This window comes from Leptodactylus fuscus, chromosome 5, assembly GCF_031893055.1.
Source record: "Leptodactylus fuscus isolate aLepFus1 chromosome 5, aLepFus1.hap2, whole genome shotgun sequence".
Taxonomy (NCBI): Eukaryota; Metazoa; Chordata; class Amphibia; order Anura; family Leptodactylidae; genus Leptodactylus; species Leptodactylus fuscus.
The window spans coordinates 210,331,868-210,357,956 of record NC_134269.1 but is presented as its reverse complement, the minus strand read 5'-3'; the positions used below and the strand labels follow the sequence as shown (position 1 = coordinate 210,357,956).

General features: G+C 43.4%; 1 protein-coding gene across 1 annotated transcript in view; it reads left to right on the top strand.

Moving 5' to 3' along the window:
* KDM7A (lysine demethylase 7A) overlaps positions 1–26,089 on the top strand; it is a 48,681-nt gene that overhangs the window by 10,808 nt on the left and 11,784 nt on the right. The window contains exons 2-4 of the mRNA XM_075275221.1: positions 10,449–10,534; positions 22,437–22,554; positions 23,196–23,356. Coding sequence (XP_075131322.1) covers positions 10,449–10,534; positions 22,437–22,554; positions 23,196–23,356 — 365 coding nt within the window. The remainder of the gene's footprint in view (positions 1–10,448; positions 10,535–22,436; positions 22,555–23,195; positions 23,357–26,089) is intronic.

Here is a 26,089-nt window from a genome sequence, read left to right as displayed (position 1 = left end):
CCCCCCTCCAACCCCCCCCTCCAAAAAAAAAAAAAAAATAAATTGTTTTTTTTTTTTTATTGTGAACAGTTTTGAAGCCAATGGGAGCCAAGAAAAGTTATAGAAGAAATCCTACAAACCAACAAAACTTCCCAAATCCTAAACACCCCTCAAAAACAAACCCAAGACAACAACCTCCCTCCAAGACGCCAAGACGCGAGTTTTGAAGCCAATAGGTGCCAAAAAAGTTTTTAAAAAAAATCCTAAAAGCCAACAAAACTTTCAAAATCTTAAAATGCCCCTCAAAAACAAACAAAAAAATCGTCCCTCCCAAAAAAAAACAAACATTTTTTTGTGAACAGTTTTGATGCCAATGGGTGCCATAGTAAAAAAAATAAATAAATAAAAATATTTACAAAAACTTTAACTTTTCAGCACCCTTTGGAATCAAAACGGTTCACAGTAAAAGAAAAAAATAAATAAAAAATAAATATATAATTTTATTCTTTGTTCCAGGGTCCCTGACACGTCCGGCCCACAGCAGGCCTCAGTTTGTATGCGGAGCGCCACCTTTTTTCGGATGTGTATGGATTGATCTATTTTTAATCCATTTTCCCGGCAATGCATTAATTGTCAGTAAAGTGCTTATGAATCGCCTGATAAATCCGACTGTCAGCGCGTTCATTGATCTCTGGGAGGATTGCACCTTCCTTCCTATCTGCTTAGACCACAGCTGAACCAGGGCCATAGATCAGCCGGGCCGAGAACATTGACAGCCGGGTTTTGTCTATGGCTGATTTATAGCTAACCGGATGGGGAGATTTTTAACCCTTGCTAATTACTTTACCATAGTTTAAACTTGGATCGGACCTAAAATTGTGTGATTGTTCCTCTTTAATTCCTCCTGGAAATGCATTAAGGTTGCACGCAGCTTGTGTCCAGGTCACATTAAGATCACTATTGTTAAACTGCCATTCGCAACGAATCTAGCCATGCCGAGTGTTGGGTCACAGTTGCCACATCTTACAACCCAGTCCACTATTGGGTGCGATCTAGTAGCATGACATTGTGATTGCGATGTTTGTTGTCAGTAGGTGTTACTGACGGTGTAGGGGTACACCCTATTGACAAGGACAGTGGTACCACCCTGTTACTTTATGGCCTATTGACGCAACGTTTGCTGTGGATCTAGGATACATGAAAATTTCCTGATGGATATCCCCAACATATCCCACTGTATTGCCAGTCACACCGTTTGGCCTTCATTGGGTGAATGGATGCCAATGGATAGATATGACTTGCGCGTTGGACTTTCCCGTTGCAAACGTAGCTTGAATTCAGCCTGTTTCATACATTTCCAGGAGGAATAACAGAAGCATCGCAATTTATTGTCCTAAAAGAAGGTATTTTAGAATGGACATGTTAGACAGTAGTATAAAGCCGAACCTTGATAACCCTGTAGGAAAGACATGGTAATGCCCATTGGACTTAAAGGAAGTCTGTCATCAGATCCCAGCTGATCACCGGAGATGGGTTAGGGTCACCTGAATCAAACATTGTTTTCCCCTTGAGAATCCGTGCCTCCATTGCTGAGATATAGCAGTTTTTGTCGATAGGAAGATGAGTTTTGTCAAAATGGCCGCTCCCTTGTTGTCACAAAGAGCTCATTTGCATATGACAAAAATGGCGATATCTCAGCAACGGAGGTACCGATTCACAAGGGGAGAACACAGATTGATTCAGGTGATACTAACCTATCCATCTGCTAGGCTGGGGAGATATGTTGGGTTGTGGCGACACCCCCTTTAAATTACGCTTGTACTTTAGATGACCATTGGAGATGGCAGAAACTGATCGTGTTATGTTGGTCACCGAGCAACAAGGGTAGCCAGTGGTGGGTGACAACACCAGAGAACCCTTGTATGTGTAGGGATCGGTGTAGTCACCAGGCCAGTCCTAGTGATGGCTCACCTCCCATGTTTCTATACCCAGGGAAGATGGAAATTTAGCACCGATAAGATGGAACTTTTTCTTATTTTTTTATTTCTTTTTTTCCTCCTGATGTGAGAGTTGTGAATAGCTCGGGCCCAGAAGGCTCCTCATAGAGAACGTGACATTAAAGTGATATACGGAGGATGCCTGAGGGGACACGACTGACAGCATTGTCTCAGCGTCTCCATTTTACTGAACGCCGTTTCACAAGGCTTTAGCCGGCCGGGCCTGTTGTGAAATATTTGTAATTGCTGCCCTTTAACAAAAAGGAAAAAAAAATAATCCAAAACGCCAACCTGGGTAATGACGCCGGAGGCCTTTCAGCTTTACATTGTGACGGCCCACAATGGGGTCTGCTGTGCTCGCTGACTGAACGTGTGACACATAATGGATCTGGCATCAGTCTGTTCTCCTTGGAGCGGCTTGTTTTCGCTGTGTTGTATTCACGGTACAATCTCTCGGAGCGTTCTGTTCTCTGGATGTCGGCTTTATAAGATGGTTTTGGCCTACTTATCCGCCACTGTTTGTTCCTCTATAAAAGAAAAAAAAAATCTGATTACTACTGCCAGGGATTGGTGCCAGCTCAGAGTTCTGTAAGAACTTGACAGCCTTGTTGCTAAGGGCGATGTTATGGTTAAAGTGGCGGTTTCTAGGAAGAATATGGCGCCATTTTAGAAATTTTATACATAATTTTTTTTAAAAATTTTTTTTTAACCTGATTAAACCTTTGGGTGAAACGAACAATTGTTTTAGTCAGAGCTGTGGCGTTGGTAAGATAAAACTCCTCCCCCGCTGACTACGACTACGAGTCCAACTCTTCTTGGTAAATAGCCGTTAGCCATAGTCGGACTGATGTACAACTCCTCTAATTCACCAAATGACGATGGATTACATTACTAAGTAAAAACATAAAAAAATCGAGTTGTACGATATATCATTTTAGTCTGGAGTCGGTAACCTTCTTCAAAAAATTGGCTCCAACTCTGACTCTCTTGGTCCTGGTTTTGGCCTACCAGTGACATTTTGCCTTCACCGGCTGTTTTTGAAATTTTTCATGGATGGAAAATTTATTCCTTAAAAAATATACGGCCGATTTCAATGAGTGTGTCGTTAAGACAAATGTTTATCAGAGGATTGGCCTACTTCTACTAGTCTCATGACTGATTATATTGACAACCAGCAAAATTTGGTTGTGGCTTTGGTGACTGGAGGAGAAAAGAGGAGGCCTGCTTTACTTTGGTAGCCTGATTTGATGCTTTTTGGTGCAGCTGGTTTGGAGGTTTGTCATTGTCTTGCTTTGCTAGAACTTGGGAACACTTTCCTGCAACTTTAGCATGGCTAGAGAGAAAGTTGCATGAAGGTTGCATCACGTGGTTCATTCTCTTAAAATGTCTGGAATTAAAGCATTCTCTATGTCTTTTTCATCCAGTTGCGCATAATGGCAGCTGTAATATATGCCAGGGGCTGGTCACGTGACTCGAAACGTATGTTGGTACCTAGTACTTCATACTCCATAGCTAAGGACTGGCCGCCAAAATCCGGAAAGCCTGTGAAAATGTGGCTTATTGCCCTCTCCGATACAGTTTTTAGATAGTTTTAGAAAATATGGGTAACAGTTTTGGGGGAATTTTTTTCCTTGTATGTGGAACAAAACCAAAATTCTGCTAATGTTGTATAAATTGTCTCTTGTGTTATAATCACCCAGCTTTCCCTGATTCCTGAATCTGCTTATCCATCATGTGGTGCAAGTGATGCGTCACTTCAAGTCTAAGTCCGTGAGAGCTTGGTGGCAACCCTGTAGGAGTTGAAGTGGCGGCCATATTGGTTGTCACTCAGTTTTTTGGACAAAGTTAAAGGAGAGGAGATGTGTTTTGCACCTAATGAGACTTGTCACCTCACAGCGGCCCTTCCGATTAACCCCAAGGAGGGGATGCGCGTCTGTCACTCCATTACATCTGGCACTATGTCCAACCCGTTTTGAGTAGCCAGTTGCGATCGACCGCTTTCTACATAACTGGTTCTCCTTCTGCCCTTGAACAAAAACAGCAACTTGAAGCCAAAGGAGATCAAAGAAGCTTGAAAGAGCAATTTAGGTCACCGTGCCGAGTGTGACAACCCTCCCCTCACTTTTCTTTCTCGAAGGCGCCCACTTTTTTTCCCTGATCACCGTGGGCGCCGTTTACTGTACGCCCTATGACAGGTTAATGTGATACGCTGCCATATGGATGTTCATAAATTATTAGTAGAGGTCGGTGCCATTTGCTTTTCAAGAGCTGCCGCCGCGTATCCTAACCATGTAACGCAACCCTCTGAAATTTTAATGCGCGCCTCATGGCCGTATGTCACGGCGGTCATCATCATCTGGTCGTAAATCACCGTCAGTGAGGCTTATCCTCATAAAAGTGATGTACTTTCTCTATCGGATCTATTCACGTCCCCGAAGCGTGAGACACACGAGGGTTCCTCTTTGCGGCCAAAATTCCCCAAAGATATCCTTTGAAAACCGAAATGCTATTTTCTTCCATTTTAGAAAAAATTTCTTAAGACCATGTTCCATATGGATTACTCATTAAAGTCGTGGGAATTCGTTCTTACGATGACCTGCGTGACAAATGAGTGAGTCGGGGGGGCCATTGCACCAATCTTTCAAAATGGCGGAAAATCCATGTGTGGTATTACACTTGTCCATTTGACAAATTGTAGCGCTCAATCCCCCCGCCCCTAAACCAAAATGTGAGGCGTAGTTGTGCCTTTTTAAAGAACCATTAGGTAAGATTGAGGTTTATTACCACCGTATTGTGACCTCTATGTGGTAAAGTTGCCAAAAAATTGGACACTGGTGCCAAAATTTGGACATGGACGTCTTCTGGTTTTACTTCAACCAAGAACCGTAGAGCCCGATAACTTTTTGTTCTATCACTGTGTAAGGTAAAGTCCTGCAACTTTTTGTAATTTTTTGCAAATTTTTGTTTTTACCTGGTGGGTCCTGTCTGCAAAGGGAATGGTGGACCAGACTAAGCCTCCAGGTTTAGGGCCTTGAACCCCGACAGTATGAGGACATGCTCCTGGTGTAGGGGCCACAAACCTGGTGACGGGTGGGCTGGCCGTACAACTGAGATGGTTCAGGCAGGCGCTTGTTACATTGCCCAATTTTACGCCTCAAAATTCACTCCAAATTCTTCCTTGAATCTTCTTCCATCATTGAGGAAATTGAAAAAAAAAATCCGTCCTGGTCAATCTTTATCGCCATTGTGTCTCGGATTAACCCGCGGATAAACTCTTAGCGGAAAGCCAGACTACCCTGAGGTAAAGGCTTCCTCCACCCAAATCCTTTCTCCAGTCTTGATCTGGCTGATAACAGGGAACAATAGATCGTGGTCACCCGCACAACAACTCGAGAACTTGTAGAAACAGGTCCACACGATGGCTCATTGACCCTCCGCGCACTGCGATGACCTTCTTTATGACTAGGTGACTAAAAGGTCGTAACGGATGAATAAACCTCACCAAAAACTTGTTAGGTGTGAATGATGTGTCAGCTCGCTCAGTACTCGTATACTATGAGTAAGGATGGCTTCTCACGAGACGACTGTACGGAAATTTGACTTGTGATATCCCTGTGATGGTGGCTGAGAACCATTTTATAGAGTAGGCCTCGATACCCAATGGCAACCAATCAGAGCTCAGGTTTCATCTCTTAACCTGCTTGGGGGAAATGAAAGCTGTGTTATGATTGGTTACGAAGAGTCCAGTGTGTTTCAAGCATCTTACCAGAGCCAATAGTTGGCCAATCGATACTTCGTTCGTGATCATTGCCGCGTGTAAAGAAGTGGGGGCGACATAAGATGGCGCAATACATCTTATGTAAAGGCAGGGCTTGCCCCTGATGAGGGCGTAAGGGCGAGTGTTTTACAACCTTTCACCCCAATATTTGTGTCAGGAATTAGTAACAGGCTGAACAAACGAGCTCCGATTTTTTTTTTTTTATTTTTTTTTTTTTTTTTTTTAAATTTATTTTTTTGTTAGATCGATTAGTCACAGTGGTCAGGCGTCAGCCAGCGGGCAACAATCGTATATGCCGATCGATAGCACAATGCGTCGTGGTAGTCGCCATCCTACGACCTGTCTGACAACTCCTCTTCGATTGTGATCACTACAGTTGTCAGTATCTGTTCAGACGTACAAAACACAAAAAAAAAAACCCTGCTCTCCCACAGGGGGCTACTAGATACCCAAAAAGCGTCCGTTTGACAGATTTAGGCCACGTTTACACTTGTGTTTTTGACTTTCATTCATAACGGAAGCCACAACCAGGTGTCTAACACGGTGGTGAGAAAATAGTGCTGATATAATACGTTGACATTTGCATTTGAGGCTTCAGCGGAGTAGTGAACGGTCTGACATGTGACTACTGATCTGATTATAGGAACACACAAAATTTTTTTTTTTTTTTTTTTTTTAAAAAGTCAATTTTTACATTTTTTTTTTTTTCTGTATTAAAAAATTAAAATCTTAACAAAAAATGTCATAAATCAGAGTATATAGAATCTAGCCTAGTTCATGTGGTGGTGGTGATTTTTTTTTTTTTTTTTTTTTTTTATAAATTTCCTGTTTTTGCCCCCTTTTTGTCTCCTCTCGTTGTTTGTTTTTGCTTTTCTGGACAGTGCACAAACAGGGTCAGGGGGGGTGTGAGTGGTGGCACCTTCCAATATAAGCATCAAAGTGGCTGTCCAGATGGGAATGTGCCAGAGAACACTTTGTGTTTTTTTTTTTTTGGGTGGCCGCATACTGATAAGGGCTGATTCACCTACACCCTGACCCTTTTGATCCACCACTTCTGTCCCCATTCAGTCGATTTCGCAACTTAATGGGGCTGTCCAGAAATGACATGAAAAATAGCGCCATACGTGCCCACAGGCTGTCTGCGGTATTGCAGTTCGCCCACACTTAATTCATTGCAGAAGGCTGCAATACCAGACACCACCTATGGACAGGTGTAGCGTCTTAAGTCCTATCTGGAATTTTCCCAGGATAGTCATATTACCTAGATGCTTTTTTTTTCCTAAACTTTTGGGAAGAGATTTCAGTTTTAAAAGTGGAACAATCTTTTTGGAAGCCAGTCACTGGAAATGGCGCACCACCTGGCTCAAGCTATTTGGAGCGTACAGCAGATGTGGAAGAATCGCAGCTGTCCGTGACTTTGCTTGAATGTGTACAATGTGCCAGCTAGCTACATCAGATGGAGAGAGTGGATCTCTTAAAGGGGCCTCGGTTATAAAACTGCCGGGACAAGTTTTATAAGTGGTGCCAGACAATTATGCATCATGCCATATAGCGTTGGGTATATCATCATGCCGTACAGGGTTGTCGTATAGCGACACTACTCCATGTGACTAAAATGGTTAATATAGTATTAAAGGGGATGTCTCAGTCATGACAGTATATCACTAGATGTATCATAGATCTATATCACTAGAATGCGCTGTCACAGCCTACACAGTAAAGGTCTGACAGTTTCTCTATAGGATAGTGGCCTGATGCTAGGAAGAACTCTGCGCCGCCTGACGTTGGGCTTGTTTGTTCGGAGCCCTCATGGCCAGCACAGCTTCCCCATTTCAAGTGATCTGTCACCCCCAACCTATACACCCAGCTTAGGTTCGTCCATTTTTTTTCCCGAGTGGTTTTCCTATTGTGAATCGCTCCCTCCGTCGTGGAGATTACTGTTTTTATCAATATGCAAAATAACCCTTTGGAGCAACAAGGGCACTACCATTGCTCTGAAGGGCCTATTTGCAATCTAAAAATGGCAAAATCTCAGCAACGGACTCAGCGATTCCTGAATCACTTTGGTGATGCTCCTCTCTATAAGATCATCTGATTGCTCCTCTCTCACTTTCCAGCATGTTGCAAAATTCTCATCGGATCATGCCCCAGAGTGTCTCTGAACACGCAGTTTGAACACTGATCTTCTCCTGCTTCTGCCTCCTGCTCGCTGACGGTGCCTTCACTGTTTTCTGCTTTTTTTTTCTCTTCTTGTTTTAAAGGGAATTGCCCTAATTATGTTGTGCTGCTGCTTCCTGTAATTAAGATCAAAGTGGCGGCGGCGGTTCTGTCCTTTACAGCCCTGTATAGGAGATCACTTAGGCAGCAGCTTCCCTTTGGCTGCTCCTTCACCAGTCTGTCTGTTGTTGTTAGAAGTTTCCTATAAATCCATTTTATGCTGCACTAGCATTTGTCCGGGGGTGGTCGGTGGAGACGACCCGCCTGCGCCCGCATACCGATCTAGATATGCGCAAGTACGCAACTCCCAGGCGGCCCCCTTTACTCCCTCCCAAATTCGTCTTCTATGTGACCCCTGGTGATGCTGGTCCCCACCCCCTAACCCCCCACCAAATTTCTGTTGCAAGGGCAACTCTCCCGTGCGCCCCCGTGCAGGTCTGTCTAAAGTAGTAACTCCTGGCCCGCGTGGCTCCAGCCCACCCAAACCCTTGTAGTGCAGCCCCCTCCTTTCGTGTGCACCCCCAAACCCCACCCCCGCGGCATCCCTGCTAAGGTGGCCCTGGGCACCTCTCTGTCTCCCCAAACCCCTCTTGCGTGTTGCCCTCCCCTCCTGCGCGACCCCCCTACGGCCCCCAGCACTACAGTCCCACGGGGTTACTCGAACAGCCGATCCACTTGCCCTGCCACAGTGACTGAGACCGCGTGTCCGCTTCACTCCGGAGCTGTGGGTATGCACCGTTGTTTCCGGAGCGTAGACTGTGCACACCTGATCGGCTCGTCCTGCACGGCACAGCCAGCCCGCATGCGAGCGTCGCGCCGGAGTGATGCGAGCCGTCACCATTTCTTCCGGCTCACACTTCGTCCTTCGGCCTGCCCAAAGGATGCAGTGGACCTAATGAGGAACAAACATCCAAACACACAAACTTTCACATTGTAGGATTAAGGCTCAGGCCGTCCTGGGGTATCGGGCAATAAATATTGTGTGCGGAAAATCAGCATTTGTTTGTTTTGTTTTTTTTTTTTTTTTTTGGGGGGGGGGGGGTGAGCAGGTTTTGTACCATATATCGCAGTGGTACAGATGTGTTGAAAGGTCCAACATGTCTCAAATTTAGTATTGAAAAATAACTTTGCAGTTAGTAAAGACTGGCACACATCCATTCTCACTTTGTCCACCTTTTGGGTCACTCGCTCTGGCCCCTTAATGCAGCTTTGGATGTGACTAGAGTATGAATAAGATTGTAACTCATTATTACAAGTTTTATATGTAGTTACTCTGGTCAGTGACTTCTCCAGTAGGGATATCTGTATTGTGCATCGTCTCCTTGGTGCCCGCTTATCCCTCCTTGGGCCATAGCAGGTCCGTCGCCAAACAAGCCCTCTGGATACAGCTGCTGTTTCACGTCAAGGTCTTAAAATTTGCCATGGAGGGAGGGCTTGTCAGCGACCCAGCGTGAGGCCAATATCTGCCATGTTATCTTATTGATGAATGTGTCGTGGCTGGATTATTGTGTGGCCGGTTACCCATCAACTCTCCATTATAAAACTTGTTGGTTCAGTAAATTGTACTGACGGCTTCTATATCTGATTTAGGGCTCTTTCCCCCTCGGTCCTTCCAGGACCTTCCTCTCTGTGGCAATCTCTCCAAGGACCTTCCACACTGAAAAGTGGATACCATGAAGGAGCGTGTTTAGTCACCCTTGGTATACAACGACCAATATATATATACATGCCGTAGCTGATAAGGGGACTAAAATATGTGGGTGGAGGGTCTGAAGCTTTTTAAAGGGAGTGTCCTCAAACCTGCACAGCTGGGGTGATATGCTGGTTCTGGTGACACTAACCTATCTATCTGCAGGGCTGGGGTGATATGCTGGTTCTGGTGACAGTAACCTATCTATCTGCAGGGCTGGGGTGATATGCTGGTTCTGGTGACACTAACCTATCTATCTGCAGGACTGGGGTGATATGCTGGTTCTGGTGACAGTAACCTATCTATCTGCAGGGCTGGGATGATATGCTGGTACTGGTGACACTAACCTATCTATCTGCAGGGCTGGGGTGATATGCTGGGTCTGGTGACAGTAACCTATCTATCTGCAGGGTTGGGGTGATATGCTGGTTCTGGTGACAGTAACCTATCTATCTGCAGGGCTGGAGTGATATGCTGGGGTCTGATGACAATAACCTATCTATCTGTAGGGCTGGGGTGATATGCTGAGGTCTGGTGACAGTAACCTATCTATCTGCAGGGCTGGGATTATATACTGGCTCTGGTGACACTCTCTAGGAAAACTCTATAGTGAAGTGTATGACTACTCAGATTTTCTTTTGTCCACCTTCAGTTATTCTTACTGGTTACGTTGATGGACTATGTCTGTACGATATAAAATTTTGGAAAAGGGGGGAAAATTTTACTTTGTTTTTTGAACTTTCTGATTATTTTTGTTTTTTAATTTAAATGTATTTTTTCTCTACAGCTGTGTAAAAGTTGAGGAGCATCAGGCGGCAGATATCGACCTCTACCACTGTCCGAACTGTGAAGTGCTTCACGGGCCCTCCCAGTGTAAGTATACACAGCTATGGGGTCTTTAGGTGCCTGGGTCTGCCACCTATATTGACTATGGATGATTGGCGGTTTAAAGGGTTTTTATTTTTGAAACTTTTTTTTTTTTTTTTTTAAATCCTGTTTTGATTATTGGGAAGCTGACACGATCACTATTACACGGAGTGACTGCCATAATTGTTCCCCTTTAACACCCTCTTACTTGTTCCGGTGACACATCTATGATCCCAGGTGTCTGAGACGTTTCCTGGAGAGCGTATGAGCAGGCGGCCTGGAGCGCGCTCATGATTCCAGTCTGTAAGCCGCTCTTATCTGAGTCAGCCTTATTCACTCAGTCATGTATGTGCAGGTCGTCCTTAGCAGGTTTTTTTTTTTTTTTTTGGTGTGGGGGGGTTTCACCTCCCTCACTAGGGACAAACAATGGTCCCTTTAAGTTGCTGCTCAAGGCGTTCTAGGTAATCTCCTTATTGCTCTGGATCTGCTAGCCGTGATACATTATAATGTAGAATGGAAAAAAAAATTAAGATAAAGCAAAAAAAATTAAAATTTTTCAAAGAAAATAATAAAAAAATTATTTTAAAAAATTCTAATAAACTGGGTTATTGTAGCTGCCACTTGGTACCGAGTAGCAAATCTGCCTAAACAGATAGAGGCGTATCCTTAATTTATGTTAATTTATAATAGAGAAAAATAATAAAATAAAATAAAAAATTGTCACCCAATTTTTCCTGAAGGGTAATCGTACTCTGTTATGTACTGGGTGAAAAAAAAAAAGCACCCTACATATCTAGACACCTGATTTGCAAATTGGTACTGGATTCAAGCTAAAAAAAAAAAAAAGCTCAAATTTTTGCTAAATTCTATAACTTACAACTTTAAAAAAAAAAAAAATATATATATTTTTTTTTTAAATAAAGCCTTTACCCTTTGTATAGCTCTCATCACTGCTTACTTACGATTGTCTAACGTTGTACACACAGACCCCAGTTTACCTCACAGTATAATTTATTACTTACAATATTACTTTGTGGTTGGTGAATTTTTTTAAAAAAATTTAATTTTTTTTTTTTGTTCCTTGTAACAATACTGTAATTATATTGACCTGACGGGGAGAAGTCTTACATTGTTTGCCTTGTAGCAGATAAAGGCAAGTGAGGACAATGCCCGCTCCCTGCTTACAGGCATCTCTGGTATTTAAATCGCAACCCGCATGCTCAGTAGGGGCGCTATCCAGGCTATAAGCTGTCTCCCGTGGTAAATGGATTTTAAAACTGGTGCGTGCTGATAAAATATCCTCCGGGAAACAGAAAAATTTTAAAAAAATATATATAAAAAATTTGTCTATTGAAATCGCACCGTAATACAAGATCTTAATGGCCTCGGTCATCTAATGTGTATATCTGTGTTAGAGCCAGACAGTCTGCTTTCCGGAATTTTTTTTTTTTTTTTCTATAAAATTGATTATTGTGGAAGGTTAAGCACTCTGCTCTGAAACCGGGCTTCACTGTAATGGAGAGATAACTGGATCATTGATTCGGTGACATGTCGGCTGTGGCTCTTCTTAATGACATGCAATAATGTGCCCTGAATGGAACGAGCCCCCGCGTCTGCCTGTTTTATCATATTAGAAATTGGATCCGTGCGAAAAAGACATTTCACAGCTGATGGACTAAGAAAAAAAAAAAAAAAGCGATGTATCCGGTGTAATGTCATTTAAATGTGCTGTTTTTGAAAAATAGGTGATCAAAAATTCCGGGTGATCATATGATCAAGCGGTTATTTGCTTTCTGGCACTGCTGTGTTGAGGTCCAATTTACCATTGGACCTCAGCACAACAGTGCCAGAAAGTGAATTTCGTTTTTCTGATAGAGGGCCAAGGGTATGGTCACATCTGCGTACGTGGCACAAATGTGACCATACAAATGGACAATGGATCCCGAGGGACACCGTTGACTATAACTGGGTCCATTGCGTGTCTATCTTTTTCTGAAGACTCCAACGCAAATGTGATTGCGGTAAAATTTTAGTTTCTTACAGCCACCATTAGAAGCTTTTGACCTAATTTCAGTATTTAGTGTATACAAGAAGCTCCTAAGCACCCTCTAGTGGTGACTGCAGGTAGCAAAAATGCTCTTATTCTGCTCAGGTCAGGGAAATTTGGGAAAATGGAGTTCATGCCCCGATTAAAGATGCATATTAAAGATTTTTTACACTATTTATAAGAAAAAAAAAGTTCAATGTTACTAGATGAATGTGAGCCAAGATTGGAGACTTTTAGGAGATTGGCCAACCATCTAATGTCTATGGGGGTGTCCGGACCCCCCCAAGCAGCAGGTGTTGTGAGGTAAAGTATCATGCACGTGGTTATCATGCCCGATCCTTCTGTTCTCGGAGGAGATAAGCCGCCATTGGAGATGTCTGGCACTGGCTCACCCGCCTCTACCTATTGAGAACACACAGGCATGGCTGAGCTCTGGTAACGGGAAACCTGAAGAAGTCTGGGGCGGGGGGGCGGGGGTAATACTCAGCTGCTGGGGTAAAGTTAGAAATTGTTGGGAGGAGTTAGAAGTCAAAGCTTAGATGATTTTTTTTGTATTTTTTAGATGAGTTAGTAGCCGATATACAGGTTGTGTAGTGACTTGTCTCTGCCCGTCATGTGGAAACATTCCTGTAACTTGCCTGCAGTGTTACATCGTCCTAGTTACAAAGTTGTCAGATCATAAGAGAACTGTACATGGAAAGGTGTCAAACTACTCACCATTCTGCTGGTGCAGTCACTGTGTACATACATTACATTATCCTGTATTATACTCCAGAGCTGCACTCACCATTCTGCTGGTACAGCCACTGTGTACATACATTACATTACTTATCCTGTATTATACTCCAGAGCTGCACTCACTATTCTGCTGGTGCAGTCACTGTGTACATACATTACATTACTTATCCTGTATTATACTCCAGAGCTGCGCTCACTATTCTGCTGGTACAGCCACTGTGTACATACATTACATTACTTATCCTGTATTATACTCCAGAGCTGCGCTCACTATTCTGCTGGTACAGCCACTGTGTACATACATTACATTACTTATCCTGTATTATACTCCAGAGCTGCGCTCACTATTCTGCTGGTACAGCCACTGTGTACATACATTACATTACTTATCCTGTATTATACTCCAGAGCTGTGCTCACTATTCTGCTGGTACAGTCACTGTGTACATACATTACATTACTTATCCTGTATTATACTCCAGAGCTGCACTCACTATTCTGCTGGTGCAGTCACTGTGTACATACATTACATTACTTATCCTGTATTATACTTCAGAGCTGCGCTCACTATTCTGCTGGTGCAGTCACTGTGTACATACATTACATTACTTATCCTGTATTATACTCCAGAGCTGCGCTCACTATTCTGCTGGTACAGTCACTGTGTACATACATTACATTACTTATCCTGTATTATACTCCAGAGCTGCGCTCACTATTCTGCTGGTGCAGTCACTGTGTACATACATTACATTACTTATCCTGTATTATACTCCAGAGCTGCGCTCACTATTCTGCTGGTACAGCCACTGTGTACATACATTACATTACTTATCCTGTATTATACTCCAGAGCTGTGCTCACTATTCTGCTGGTACAGTCACTGTGTACATACATTACATTACTTATCCTGTATTATACTCCAGAGCTGCGCTCACTATTCTGCTGGTACAGTCACTGTGTACATACATTACATTACTTATCCTGTATTATACTCCAGAGCTGCGTTCACTATTCTGCTGGTACAGTAACTGTGTACATACATTACATTACTTATCCTGTATTATACTCCAGAGCTGCGTTCACTATTCTGCTGGTACAGTCACTGTGTACATACATTACATTACTTATCCTGTATTATACTCCAGAGCTGCACTCACTATTCTGCTGGTACAGTAACTGTGTACATACATTACATTACTTATCCTGTATTATACTCCAGAGCTGCGCTCACTATTCTGCTGATACAGTCACTGTGTACATACACTCACCGGCCACTTTATTAGGTACACCATGCTAGTAACGGGTTGGACCCCCTTTTGCCTTCAGAACTGCCTCAATTCTTCGTGGCATAGATACAACAAGGTGCTGGAAGCATTCCTCAGAGATTTTGGTCCATATTGACATGATGACATCACACAGTTGCCGCAGATTTGTCGGCTGCACATCCATGATGCGAATCTCCCGTTCCACCACATCCCAAAGATGCTCCTCTATTGGATTGAGATCTGGTGACTGTGGAGGCCATTGGAGTACAGTGAACTCATTGTCATGTTCAAGAAACCAGTCTGAGATGATTCCAGCTTTATGACATGGCATTGCATTATCCTGCTGAAAGTAGCCATCAGATGTTGGGTACATTGTGGTCATAAAGGGATGGACATGGTCAGCAACAATACTCAGGTAGGCTTTGGCGTTGCAACGATGCTCAATTGGTACCAAGGGGCCCAAAGAGTGCCAAGAAAATATTCCCCACACCATGACACCACCACCACCAGCCTGAACCGTTACCGATACAAGGCAGGATGGATCCATGCTTTCATGTTGTTGACGCCAAATTCTGACCCTACCATCCGAATGTCGCAGCAGAAATCGAGACTCATCAGACCAGGCAACGTTTTTCCGATCTTCAATTGTCCAATTTCGATGAGCTTGTGCAAATTGTAGCCTCAGTTTCCTGTTCTTAGCTGAAAGGAGTGGCACCCGGTGTGGTCTTCTGCTGCTGTAGCCCATCTGTAGCCTCAAAGTTGGACGTACTGTGCGTTCAGAGATGCTCTTCTGGCTACCTTGGTTGTAACGGGTGGCTATTTGAGTCACTGTTGCCTTTCTATCAGCTCGAACCAGTCTGGCCATTCTCCTCTGACCTCTGGCATCAACAACGCATTTCCGCCCACAGAACTGCTGCTCACTGGATGTTTTTTCTTTTTCGGACCATTCTCTGTAAACCCTAGAGATGGTTGTGCGTGAAAATCCCAGTAGATCAGCAGTTTCTGAAATACTCAGACCAGCCCTTCTGGCACCAACAACCATGCCACGTTCAAAGGCACTCAAATCACCTTTCTTCCCCATACTGATGCTCGGTTTGAACTGCAGGAGATTGTCTTGACCATGTCTACATGCCTAAATGCACTGAGTTGCCGCCATGTGATTGGCTGATTAGAAATTAAGTGTTAACGAGCAGTTGGACAGGTGTACCTAATAAAGTGGCCGGTGAGTGTACATTACATTACTTATCCTGTATTATACTCCAGAGCTGCACTCACTATTCTGCTGAACCTAATGTAGTTTCTTCAATTCTATGAAGTGATTTTTCTTTTTCTCTCCACCACTCAGTAACCTTTCCCCGTCTCTCTATACAATGCTTGGACACATGTGCTGGGGCAGATACACAGCTGGACTGACTGCGATGTGTAGACAGCTGCTTCCCCTAGATCACCAGAGCCCTATGTAAACAGGTCACATGTCTTAGGTAGTCACGTAGCCTTAGATTCCCCTCTGCACAGGACTTTTTTTTTTTTTTTTTCTTTTTTTTTAACCATTTTTTCGCTTTTTGATACTCTGAATTGATGAAGGTGACTGTAGCCTCCTCCCCCTCCCGGTAACACTTCAACCTTTGACTTTCACCTGCCCTGAATAGTGATCATAATTCTTCACCTTGTACATTGTCCCCTCGCTCGGTCCCTGCTCTAAATGGGTGGTTGTCGTTGGGAGAGTCCATTGAACACCGTGACCTCCAAACTCCCCAACAAAGGTCGCATGGCTTTTACTATTCAATGCAGTTAATGGTTCCATGAATATTTTTTTTTTTTTTATATTTTTTCTTTTTTTACTTTTTTTTTTTTTTTCCCCAATTTTTCAGTAAGCAGCAAAGAGGTGCGATAATGATGTTCCTGAACATCCCCTTACTTGACTTTTTGAGAGTCTAGAAGCACAGCAGCCGGGCCCCCGGGCACTTGACCTCTAGTGTACCTTGACCTGAATTTGCTTCATCGAATGAACTGTTTTAACTTTAAAAAAAAAAAAAAATCTCTTGTTCTGGGAGCCGCGGTGCAGAGTGACACGGGATTAAATTACCTTCATTTAACTCCTAGGCGCCAGCGTGTTTAAACGCTCGCTGTAGGCGCCGTGCCAAGAAACTACTAGCAGAAGTAAAGGGGAAGGTTATGTGTGTGTTTTTTTTTGTTTTTTTTCAATTTTTTTTTTTTTTTTTTTTTTGTTTGGTTTCGGTTGCAAAATTTCATGCCCTGTGATTTTGATAAAACTACTGGTTTTAATTCTTGCAATGAAAACAATCAGAATTTTCTCCCCCCCCCCCTTTTTTTCGTCTGCTTGTTTTGCTCCTTTTTTTGTGCCCCCCCCTCCCTTTACTCCCCTTCTTTATCTTACTCGCTACTTTCAGCTTTGACATGTTATGACGATCCTGCACCGAGCTAAATCAATCTGTTACTACAAAGCGTGCCGCTTATCAAAAACAGCCCTGGGTCAAAACTGAGAAGGGGACGTGACGATTCCAGTTCAATGGTCACTCACGTTTCTACAAACTTTGTATAAGCCCATGTAATAGATCTTTGTCAGGGGCAAAAAAAATAAAATAAAAAAGCATCTTTCATCTTTTCTGGCCCCCTTTTCCACCATAAAACCATTCAGAAATATCTGCTGAATCCGCCTTGGTTTCCCAAGACGGATTGTCACATTACTGAAATATTAGATTATTCTTTTTGGGCATTAATTTTTTTTTAACAAAATTATGATGTTCTCATATGCATTCAAGGGATCCTATCATTAAGATCAAATTTTTTGTCCCTAACATGTAGAAATAGCCTTAAGAAAGGCTATTCGTCTCCTACCTTTTAGATGTCTTCTCCGCGCCACCATTCAGTAGAAATCCCGGTTTAAGACGGTATGCAAATGAGTTCTCTTGCAGCACTGGGGGAGGGCCCCAGCGCTCAAACAGTGCCAGAGGCGTCCCCAATGCTGCAAGAGAATTCTCCAGCACCGCCTCCATCTTCTTCAGGAACGGGTTCTTCACCACGTCTTCTTCCGGGGGTTGACTTCTGATTTCTAGGCCTCGGGCCTATGGCAAAGACGACTGCGCATGCACATTACAATGTGTAAGCGACCATTTTCTTGTGACCGGCGGGTATGCGCAGTCTGCTTTGCCCTGTGCCCGAGGCCTAGAAGTTTGAAATCAACCCCTGGAAGAAGACCCGTTCCTGAATAGATGGAGGCGGTGCTGGAGAGTTCTCTCGCAGCATTGGGGACGCCCCCAGTGCTGCGAGAGAACTGATTTACATATTGGCGGAAAACAGGATTTTAACGGAACAGCGGCGTGGAGAAGACATCTAAAGGTAGGAGCCTTTCTTAAGGCTATTCCTACGTGTTAGGGACAAAAAATTTGATTTTAATGATAGGATCCCTTTAAGTCAATATTGGAAATTTGGATTGGTATGAAGTTGTCCTGACTCTGCCCTTAAGGGACTCGTCCAGGCGAGATTTGACAGGAGCTTCCTCTCCTGTACACATCAGAAACTTGCACACTCAGCTAACCTGTCCTATCTGTAAGGCCCAATTCACATCTGCGTTCGGGCCATTCAGTTCGACTATTCACATGAAATACACGGAGAGAAACATCCTGCATGCAGCACTTTTCTCTCCACATTTTTCGTGTGGAAACACATGGACCAATTATAGTCTATGGGGTCTGCGGGTTTCTTTAGGTAACCGCTTTTTTATGCGGATGGGCTTCCATCCAAGGGATCCCCAAGTGGACTCCACAAACACGGATGTGAACCGCACCTCTATTATTATTATTATTATTATTATTATTATTATTATTATTATTATTATTATTATTATTTTATTTTTTATTTTTATTTTTTTTTGCTACCACGAGGGTCTATTATGTTAATTTTTGTTTTGACCAGAAATTTTTTTTTACTTTTTTAAAAATATTTTTTGTATTTTTGCTATTAATACAGACTCATATCTATAATAGGCTGCCCCTACAAGCCAACCTATTAAGCTGACAGATCCACTCTTCTGTATACAGTTCTTGGTGTGTCGGATTACAAAAAATTCCCAGGGTCCCGGAGATTTCTAGGAACAGAAAACTTTTCAATAATGTGTTCTCTATTCTTTCTCCTAGGTGCATAGTGTGTTCTTAAATCTGCAGTGCCCCCTACTGGATGTCGGGCTGGATTAACTGCAAGCTACTCATTGACCAGTACCTACCAGAGGGTCTTTTACTCGACTGTGGGACTGTGCTTTGGTGACCATGACTCCAGTCTGGTTTATCTTCACTTTGGAGAGGACCAATATAGATATAATCATAATGGAGATGTGGTTGATCTCTTATCAAGTCGATCAGTGATCTGAATTCTTCAGCAGTCAAAGTATCTTCAACATCTTCTTGTAAAATTGGCCATACATGGGCCAAAAATTTTTGTAAAATTTTTTATTTTGTAGTAGTAATTTTGTCTCTGGTGGGCAAGTGAAATAAAAATGTCTGTTACGTACAGAATTCGGTGATCAATCATAACATTAATAAGAATCACTCCTGTTTTTGTCAGATGTTTTTGAAGAATAATCCCATGTCTGGCCAACTTTACTGTCACTTTAAGAAGAAAATTTGGCGTTTTGTATATTTTTTATAAAATTTCTCAGGCAAATATTCAACTGATTAAAAAAAAATAATAAAATCCTTTACCCTGGGTTTTAATACGTAAAATTGCTCACATGGCCTTCGTTGATCATTATGCTGATGGTGATGAAGTAACTTTTTGAAATTTTGGGGAGTCAAACTGTTGGCTAAACACGTGATCATATTATGACGTAGGTATATATCCATCAGAAGAATTTCTTATCCGTGTTCCTCCATCTTAAACTATGGAAATCACATCCTATCGGTGGCTGAAACAGTTGTCAAAAAATTTCCAAAAACTTAACTCTGGCATTAGATTGGATATTTTTACTATTTGTTCCAAGGATTCTTACCAAAGTACATAAAATTCCAAAAAGGGCTTCCTCGATGGACAAAAATAACTTCCATGGTCTTATCTCCCAGTTTCTTTAAACTATGGTAAATTTTTGGAAAGGTCACTTGGAACTTTTGGTAGTCCTCCCAAACTTTTTTGCCTACCCGTAATCCAGTTGGACGACCTCTTTTGGTTAAATATTACTCTTCAGAGCCATCAGAATGATCAGCAGCGGCTTATGCTCCTATAATATGTAACCTGTTCGAATTTACCATCGGTGGAAAAAAAAAAAGGAGGCCGCTCAACTTGGCCATAGACTTTTTGGCCTCTAGATGGTGGACGAATTAAAAAATACTAAATTCTTAAAGGTTATGTTCCAGCTGTTCTATGCCTGCACACTGCAGTAGGTTAAATCATCCAAGGGTCCATCTCAGTATGTTATGGTAACCTCGAACAGAGACTTGACCCTAAAGAGGCTCATTGTGGCCACCAGAAATGACTAGGAGGTCTTGGGGATCCAAATCTCAAAGCCAAGGAAGATGTCTACTGGTCTTTCCAGGTCTTGGTTGGATTCTTTGGTTGAGGTTACATGCCCATACTGGTCCTCTAGAACTGGTGTCTTTCGCCAAGCATGTTTTGGAGACCCAACCACGTTACGATCCCTAAAACCAAAGTTCACAGATATGTTTGGTGTGAGAAGATGGTGGACTTTCTTTATGGATCTGCTACCCAAAACCAGGTTATTCCCGAGAGATTCCCTTGCCTGCAATGTGTAGACATACACGGTGTGCCCGCACAAGTAAAAAATGTTGATGTTTCTTGATGGAGAACCTCTTCGGGCTGCTATTTTTTGAAATGTATTTGATCGTTTCCATGTTGGGACGAAGTCGGGAATGTTATTGATGTTTAATGACTGACTTAGAAGTAAGGTCGAGGTGCACAAATTTTCAATTTTTGTAAAATTATAGATGGTGGTCGGAGGTGTGGGTTATTGTAAAAATTTAGCCCAATGGGTCTCTGGTAGAGCAAATAGGAGTGGTCATGAATATTGAAATTTGACCAAATTTTTCCCAAAATTTTTGAATCTCCATTTGCGTCCAAAGTTGAGTCCCTCTGATACATGCTATACCTGGATGGTCTGAGGAGTTTATCAGAGCTCATCTTCACTGTCACTTTTTTTCTTTTCCTCTTTAACCAAATTTTTACGCTCTTCTTCTTTACTACATTTGCTGCCCTTTGTGTCCCATCTGTTCTATCGAGATGTGATTTTTGTGCTTGTGTGTGCCACTGAATGACTTGCATCTCCATTGACTTCTATGTCCTGCATTGTTTTGTAAGGCCTTATTCGCATGATCGTGTCATTCTCCATGTGCCGCGTGGGTGGGGGAACTCTACGGCCTGTAATTTTTTAAAAATTTTGTTAAAACCTTTTCACGGCCTATATAGAGAGACCAAAGACCATGAAAGTCTATGGGTCTAAAGTGTCTGCTCAAAAACTGACTGCCATCTTCCATTGTGTGAAGAAGGCCTAAGATTCTTTTTGATTTGTTGATCAAGGTACCTGCGATGCCTAATAACTGCTGCCATATTGTGTTCACCTATAAATCCCTTTAATACAGGAGTTGCCAAATTATCAAAAATTCAGAATTTTTTTTTTTTTTTTGGAAAAACAGGAAGGTTTTTGGGGAAATTGTCGATGGGCCGATTGATACTTTTCAGGGCCAAGTGCAGTTGACCATTTAGGCATTGACCGCACCCTGTACAGACATCCTAACCCCTCCAAGATTTTGGGATGTTTACCTCAAACCAAAGTTGTGTAGGTGATCACTTTTGACCTGACGTAAATCTAAAATTTTTGAATTTTTAGCAATTTTTTTTTTTGGATTGACTCCATTCCTTCTAATTCTTAGGGCTTTACTGAATTTACATCAGTTATAGAATTTTTATCTGAACCGTGACGTGGTCACATCTACTTGATGAGAGATGGCAGCGTTAGATAATGGGCCGCACCGATTGGGTCCGTTCCGAAGACAACGCCTCATATTCCCGATTTCTATGGGATGATTTACTTTTTGATCGTTTTTGTATTTGGTACCACCCACTTAAGACCATCATATAGACTGTCCAGTTGTCAGACACATGTCCATTGCTTTGGTGGTCAGACATGTATGAGGCGATCTCTCGACATCCATCAAATCTCCGTCATGATGACCGTAATCATTTGGCCTGTGTAAAAAGTCACCATCTTTGTCAATCATTTGGGTCAAAATCCTCTAAAAAGTCAGTTTTTGGCATACCTAAAGTTAGTACTCCTAAGCTGCAGTACCACACATAACCAGTAGACAGGGGTGGCGCTGTTTTTGAAAAAAAATTGCCAAATTTTAAGTTTATGGACTGCTCGAGCAGAAAGTCCTTCAGATTAAAGGAATTTATTAGCCAGCGTTTCATTTCCACTGTCCCAGCGTTGTCGCGCTCCTCGGTCGCCTTAATCTGTATCGATTCTGAGTTTCCTGCATGCCGCTTCCTCATTCTCTTCGCGCCTGTCTTTGTAGTCGTGGAGTAGCGGATTCACTTCCTTCAGGCGGGAATAGCATGCACCAATACAGAATCCATTGGCCTTCATAACTTGACCACACACTGTATTTGCACAGAATTATAATTTTACCGTGTCACTGATACACTGTAACAAACCGTGCACCTCTGTCCATTTTCCATTCACTAACCTAGTAGGTATCTTGATTATTTGAAGCGCGACGTATGGTATATTCTTTCATTTCTTTTTGAATCTGAACCACAAAAATGCATCCGATTGTTCTTTATCCTCATTTCACCTTTGTGTCCACTAAATGTTTCTCACTGGCTCCCCCTAGTGAAGAAGAGGAGGAACTGGCATAGGCATGACTACACCGAGGCAGAAGATGGCACAAAGCCAGTGCAAGCAGGAACGAGGACCTTCGTGCAGCAACTCAGAGCCCGGTCCTTCCCGAGGTATGTAGGGTGACATCAAGTGTGGCACCAATATACGGAACCTTTTACCTCCTCCACCAACTCTTTCCATCATTCAATAGGCGCCGCTCCGCTGACTCCAACACAGTTGGAATTTTTTCTCTAGCCCCTACCTTTCCTGAGCAATCGGTGGTGCTAGTTTCAGCATCCAATATGCTAATCAGGCTCTCTACTGTCAAGTGGGAGGTCCTGGGCTGGAGCAGATGGTTTAGAAATGAACACTGATTGCTCAGGAATGGTGGGGGCTAGAAAAAAAACTTCCAACGGTGCTGGAATCAGTAGAGCGGTGACTATTGAAGGATGTAGAGAGTCGGAGGGGGTGACAGGTTCACTTTAAAGAGGTCATCTCGTGAATAGGTAACTATGGATAGATGCGCGTGGCTGCCAACTGTCCTGAATCTGTTCCCCTAATTTTTGGCAATCATCCTGGCAAGTTTGGCTAGTCCTGTTCTAGTTAGTAAAACTCCACCTTAGACTTACTGGTCCAGTTCAGTTTACGGGTGCGATGAGGGCATGGCCAGGGCCGGACTTTAAACATCCCCCGTTTTACATCCAACTATGGATAATATATAGTTTTTTTGTGTCTGTCTTTCCTAATTTTATAACTTTTGTGTATCTGACAGCGCCGATGATATTATTCTACGGATGAACGGCAGCCACCTGACACAGCGGTACTTGGAGAAGCATGGATTCAACAGTCCCATCATCGTGCAGCAGATGGACGGCCTGGGCCTCAGACTGCCACCTCCCACCTTCTCAGTTATGGACGTGGAGCGCTACGTCGGTAAGAACACGGTTAGGGGCCTAATAGTGGACCAATCAGAGCTCAGCTTTCATGTCCTACCCTGCTGTGGAGAAATGGAAGCTGCTCTGTGATTGGCTGCTATGGGCAATGTAGACTGCTTTACTATTAGACCATTTGATGGCCTATTATCATTATAAGGAATACATCGAGGACTGTTTTATTGATGTAGTCCTTGGTCTGGGCCTGTTGTCAGTATTGTAACATTCACAACATTGCTCCAGTATCGTAGGCTACCCTTCGTAAAAATTGGTGTCACTGTGGTCACCTAACTCGAAACCAGTAGAAGTCTGAATCTATCACCGATCAGCACAGTGGCCTCCTCAGGAGAACTGTGGTATTACAAGTTGACCATTCAGATGAATAGAGGAGGGCAGTACTCAATGGTTGGTTAAATCAATGCTGTGGTTCAGAGGGATCCGAATTATTGACTAACGGCCAATTCCCACCGGCTCTGATGAATCTGTATTTCATCAGGAGGGTGCTGGTTGTGAGAAGTTCCAGATTTTTTCAGATGGCCGGATGTGGTCAGCCCAGAAAAAATGCCCATGTGTCGGCCACTTTTGCCACCGTGGACATGGCTCTGCTATTCTGCACCGACCCCTTCAGTACAGCCCGGGCATATTTGAGCCAATATATAGACCGTTTTCCCGGCCTAGCGGACCGATCGATCCTCAGGTCTAGTATCGGTGGCTACCAGACGTTCTTGGCTCTAGACGTTGTTGTGTAGGTTTCCTTACGAAATGATAAAAATTGGGTTTTGTTTTCTTACACCCATAAAAATATATTGCCAGTAATTGTGTCGGTGATTCGGCGTCCATTGTGGTTGCGCAGATGTGAGGCGCGGATGTGATCTAATTAGATGACGCCATCTGAACCATACATTATGTGAGGATCGTCTCCGCGCGCTCGTTCAGCGCCGTTGTGGGATTTCTATAGGATTAATCTGCAATATGTTCTTCCTCCCTTCCACGTTTTGATGGGGTCCAGGACACCAGGCTGTTTAATCTATCTTTTTGGCTGATTTCCCATTTCAATCTGGCCCGCTTATTACCTCGGATAGGATTCTGCCTCTTTACTTGTTTGTTTGTACTTTATCGTCGCAATTATTCGGTACTCCGGAACGCTTTCTGGCACGCTGCGCCGTTAGGACAGCAGATGGCACAATGCCCATGGGTGAAGCAACACGCATGTTAATGTGCTCAGTCAGATCAGGTAGCGCTGTGTGCCAGACGTAGGTAGGAGTAGTCACCCGTCCCTGGAGAGCGTCGAAATTAAAAAGAGGTCGCCTTAGTCGTGATGATTCGCTGCTGGATCCACATTTAACAGCTTTGATGAGCCGAATAAATCTGGTTTTGGTCACGTTTCGGCTTGAGCTGGAAGAATTAGATTAGAGATGTTTTTGGCTACGACCACGGGGATCTCGACGATCTTGAGAACGAAGGAGGCGTAGATCTGGTTTAGCTTTTCGTCCACTAATGGTCCGCATGGTGGTGCTCTTACTAATGGTCCGCATGGTGGTGCTCTTACTAATGGTCCGCATGATGGTGCTCTTACTAATGGTCCGCATGATGGTGCTCTTACTAATGGTCCGCATGGTGGTGCTCTTACTAATGGTCCGCATGGTGGTGCTCTTACTAATGGTCCAAATGGTGGTGCTCTTACTAATGGTCCAAATGGTGGTGCTCTTACTAATGGTCCGCATGGTGGTGCTCTTACTAATGGTCCGCATGGTGGTGCTCTTACTAATGGTCCGCATGATGGTGCTCTTACTAATGGTCCGCATGATGGTGCTCTTACTAATGGTCCGCATGGTGGTGCTCTTACTAATGGTCCGCATAGTGGTGCTCTTACTAATGGTCCGCATGGTGGTGCTCTTACTAATGGTCCGCATGGTGGTGCTCTTACTAATGGTCCGCATGGTGGTGCTCTTACTAATGGTCCGCATGGTGGTGCTCTTACTAATGGTCCGCATGGTGGTGCTCTTACTAATGGTCCGCATGATGGTGCTCTTACTAATGGTCCGCATGATGGTGCTCTTACTAATGGTCCGCATGGTGGTGCTCTTACTAATGGTCCCACATGGTGGTGCTCTTACTAATGGTCCAAATGGTGGTGCTCTTACTAATGGTCCAAATGGTGGTGCTCTTACTAATGGTCCCATATGGTGGTGCTCTTACTAATGGTCCCATATGGTGGTGCTCTTACTAATGGTCCAAATGGTGGTGCTCTTACTAATGGTCCGCATGGTGGTGCTCTTACTAATGGTCCGCATGATGGTGCTCTTACTAATGGTCCGCATGGTGGTGCTCTTACTAATGGTCCAAATGGTGGTGCTCTTACTAATGGTCCAAATGGTGGTGCTCTTACTAATGGTCCCATATGGTGGTGCTCTTACTAATGGTCCGCATGGTGGTGCTCTTACTAATGGTCCAAATGGTGGTGCTCTTACTAATGGTCCGCATGGTGGTGCTCTTACTAATGGTCCGCATGGTGGTGCTCTTACTAATGGTCCAAATGGTGGTGCTCTTACTAATGGTCCGCATGGTGGTGCTCTTACTAATGGTCCCACATAGTGGTGCTCTTGGGCTTCCCCATCAGATTCATCTAGAGATCGTGGATGTTGACTCTGTCTTTGGAGGGTCGCCCAAAGGATCGGCACCCGCTCACGTCACGTGTTTAGGACAGCCATGACCTGGAGCATATTGGGAATCA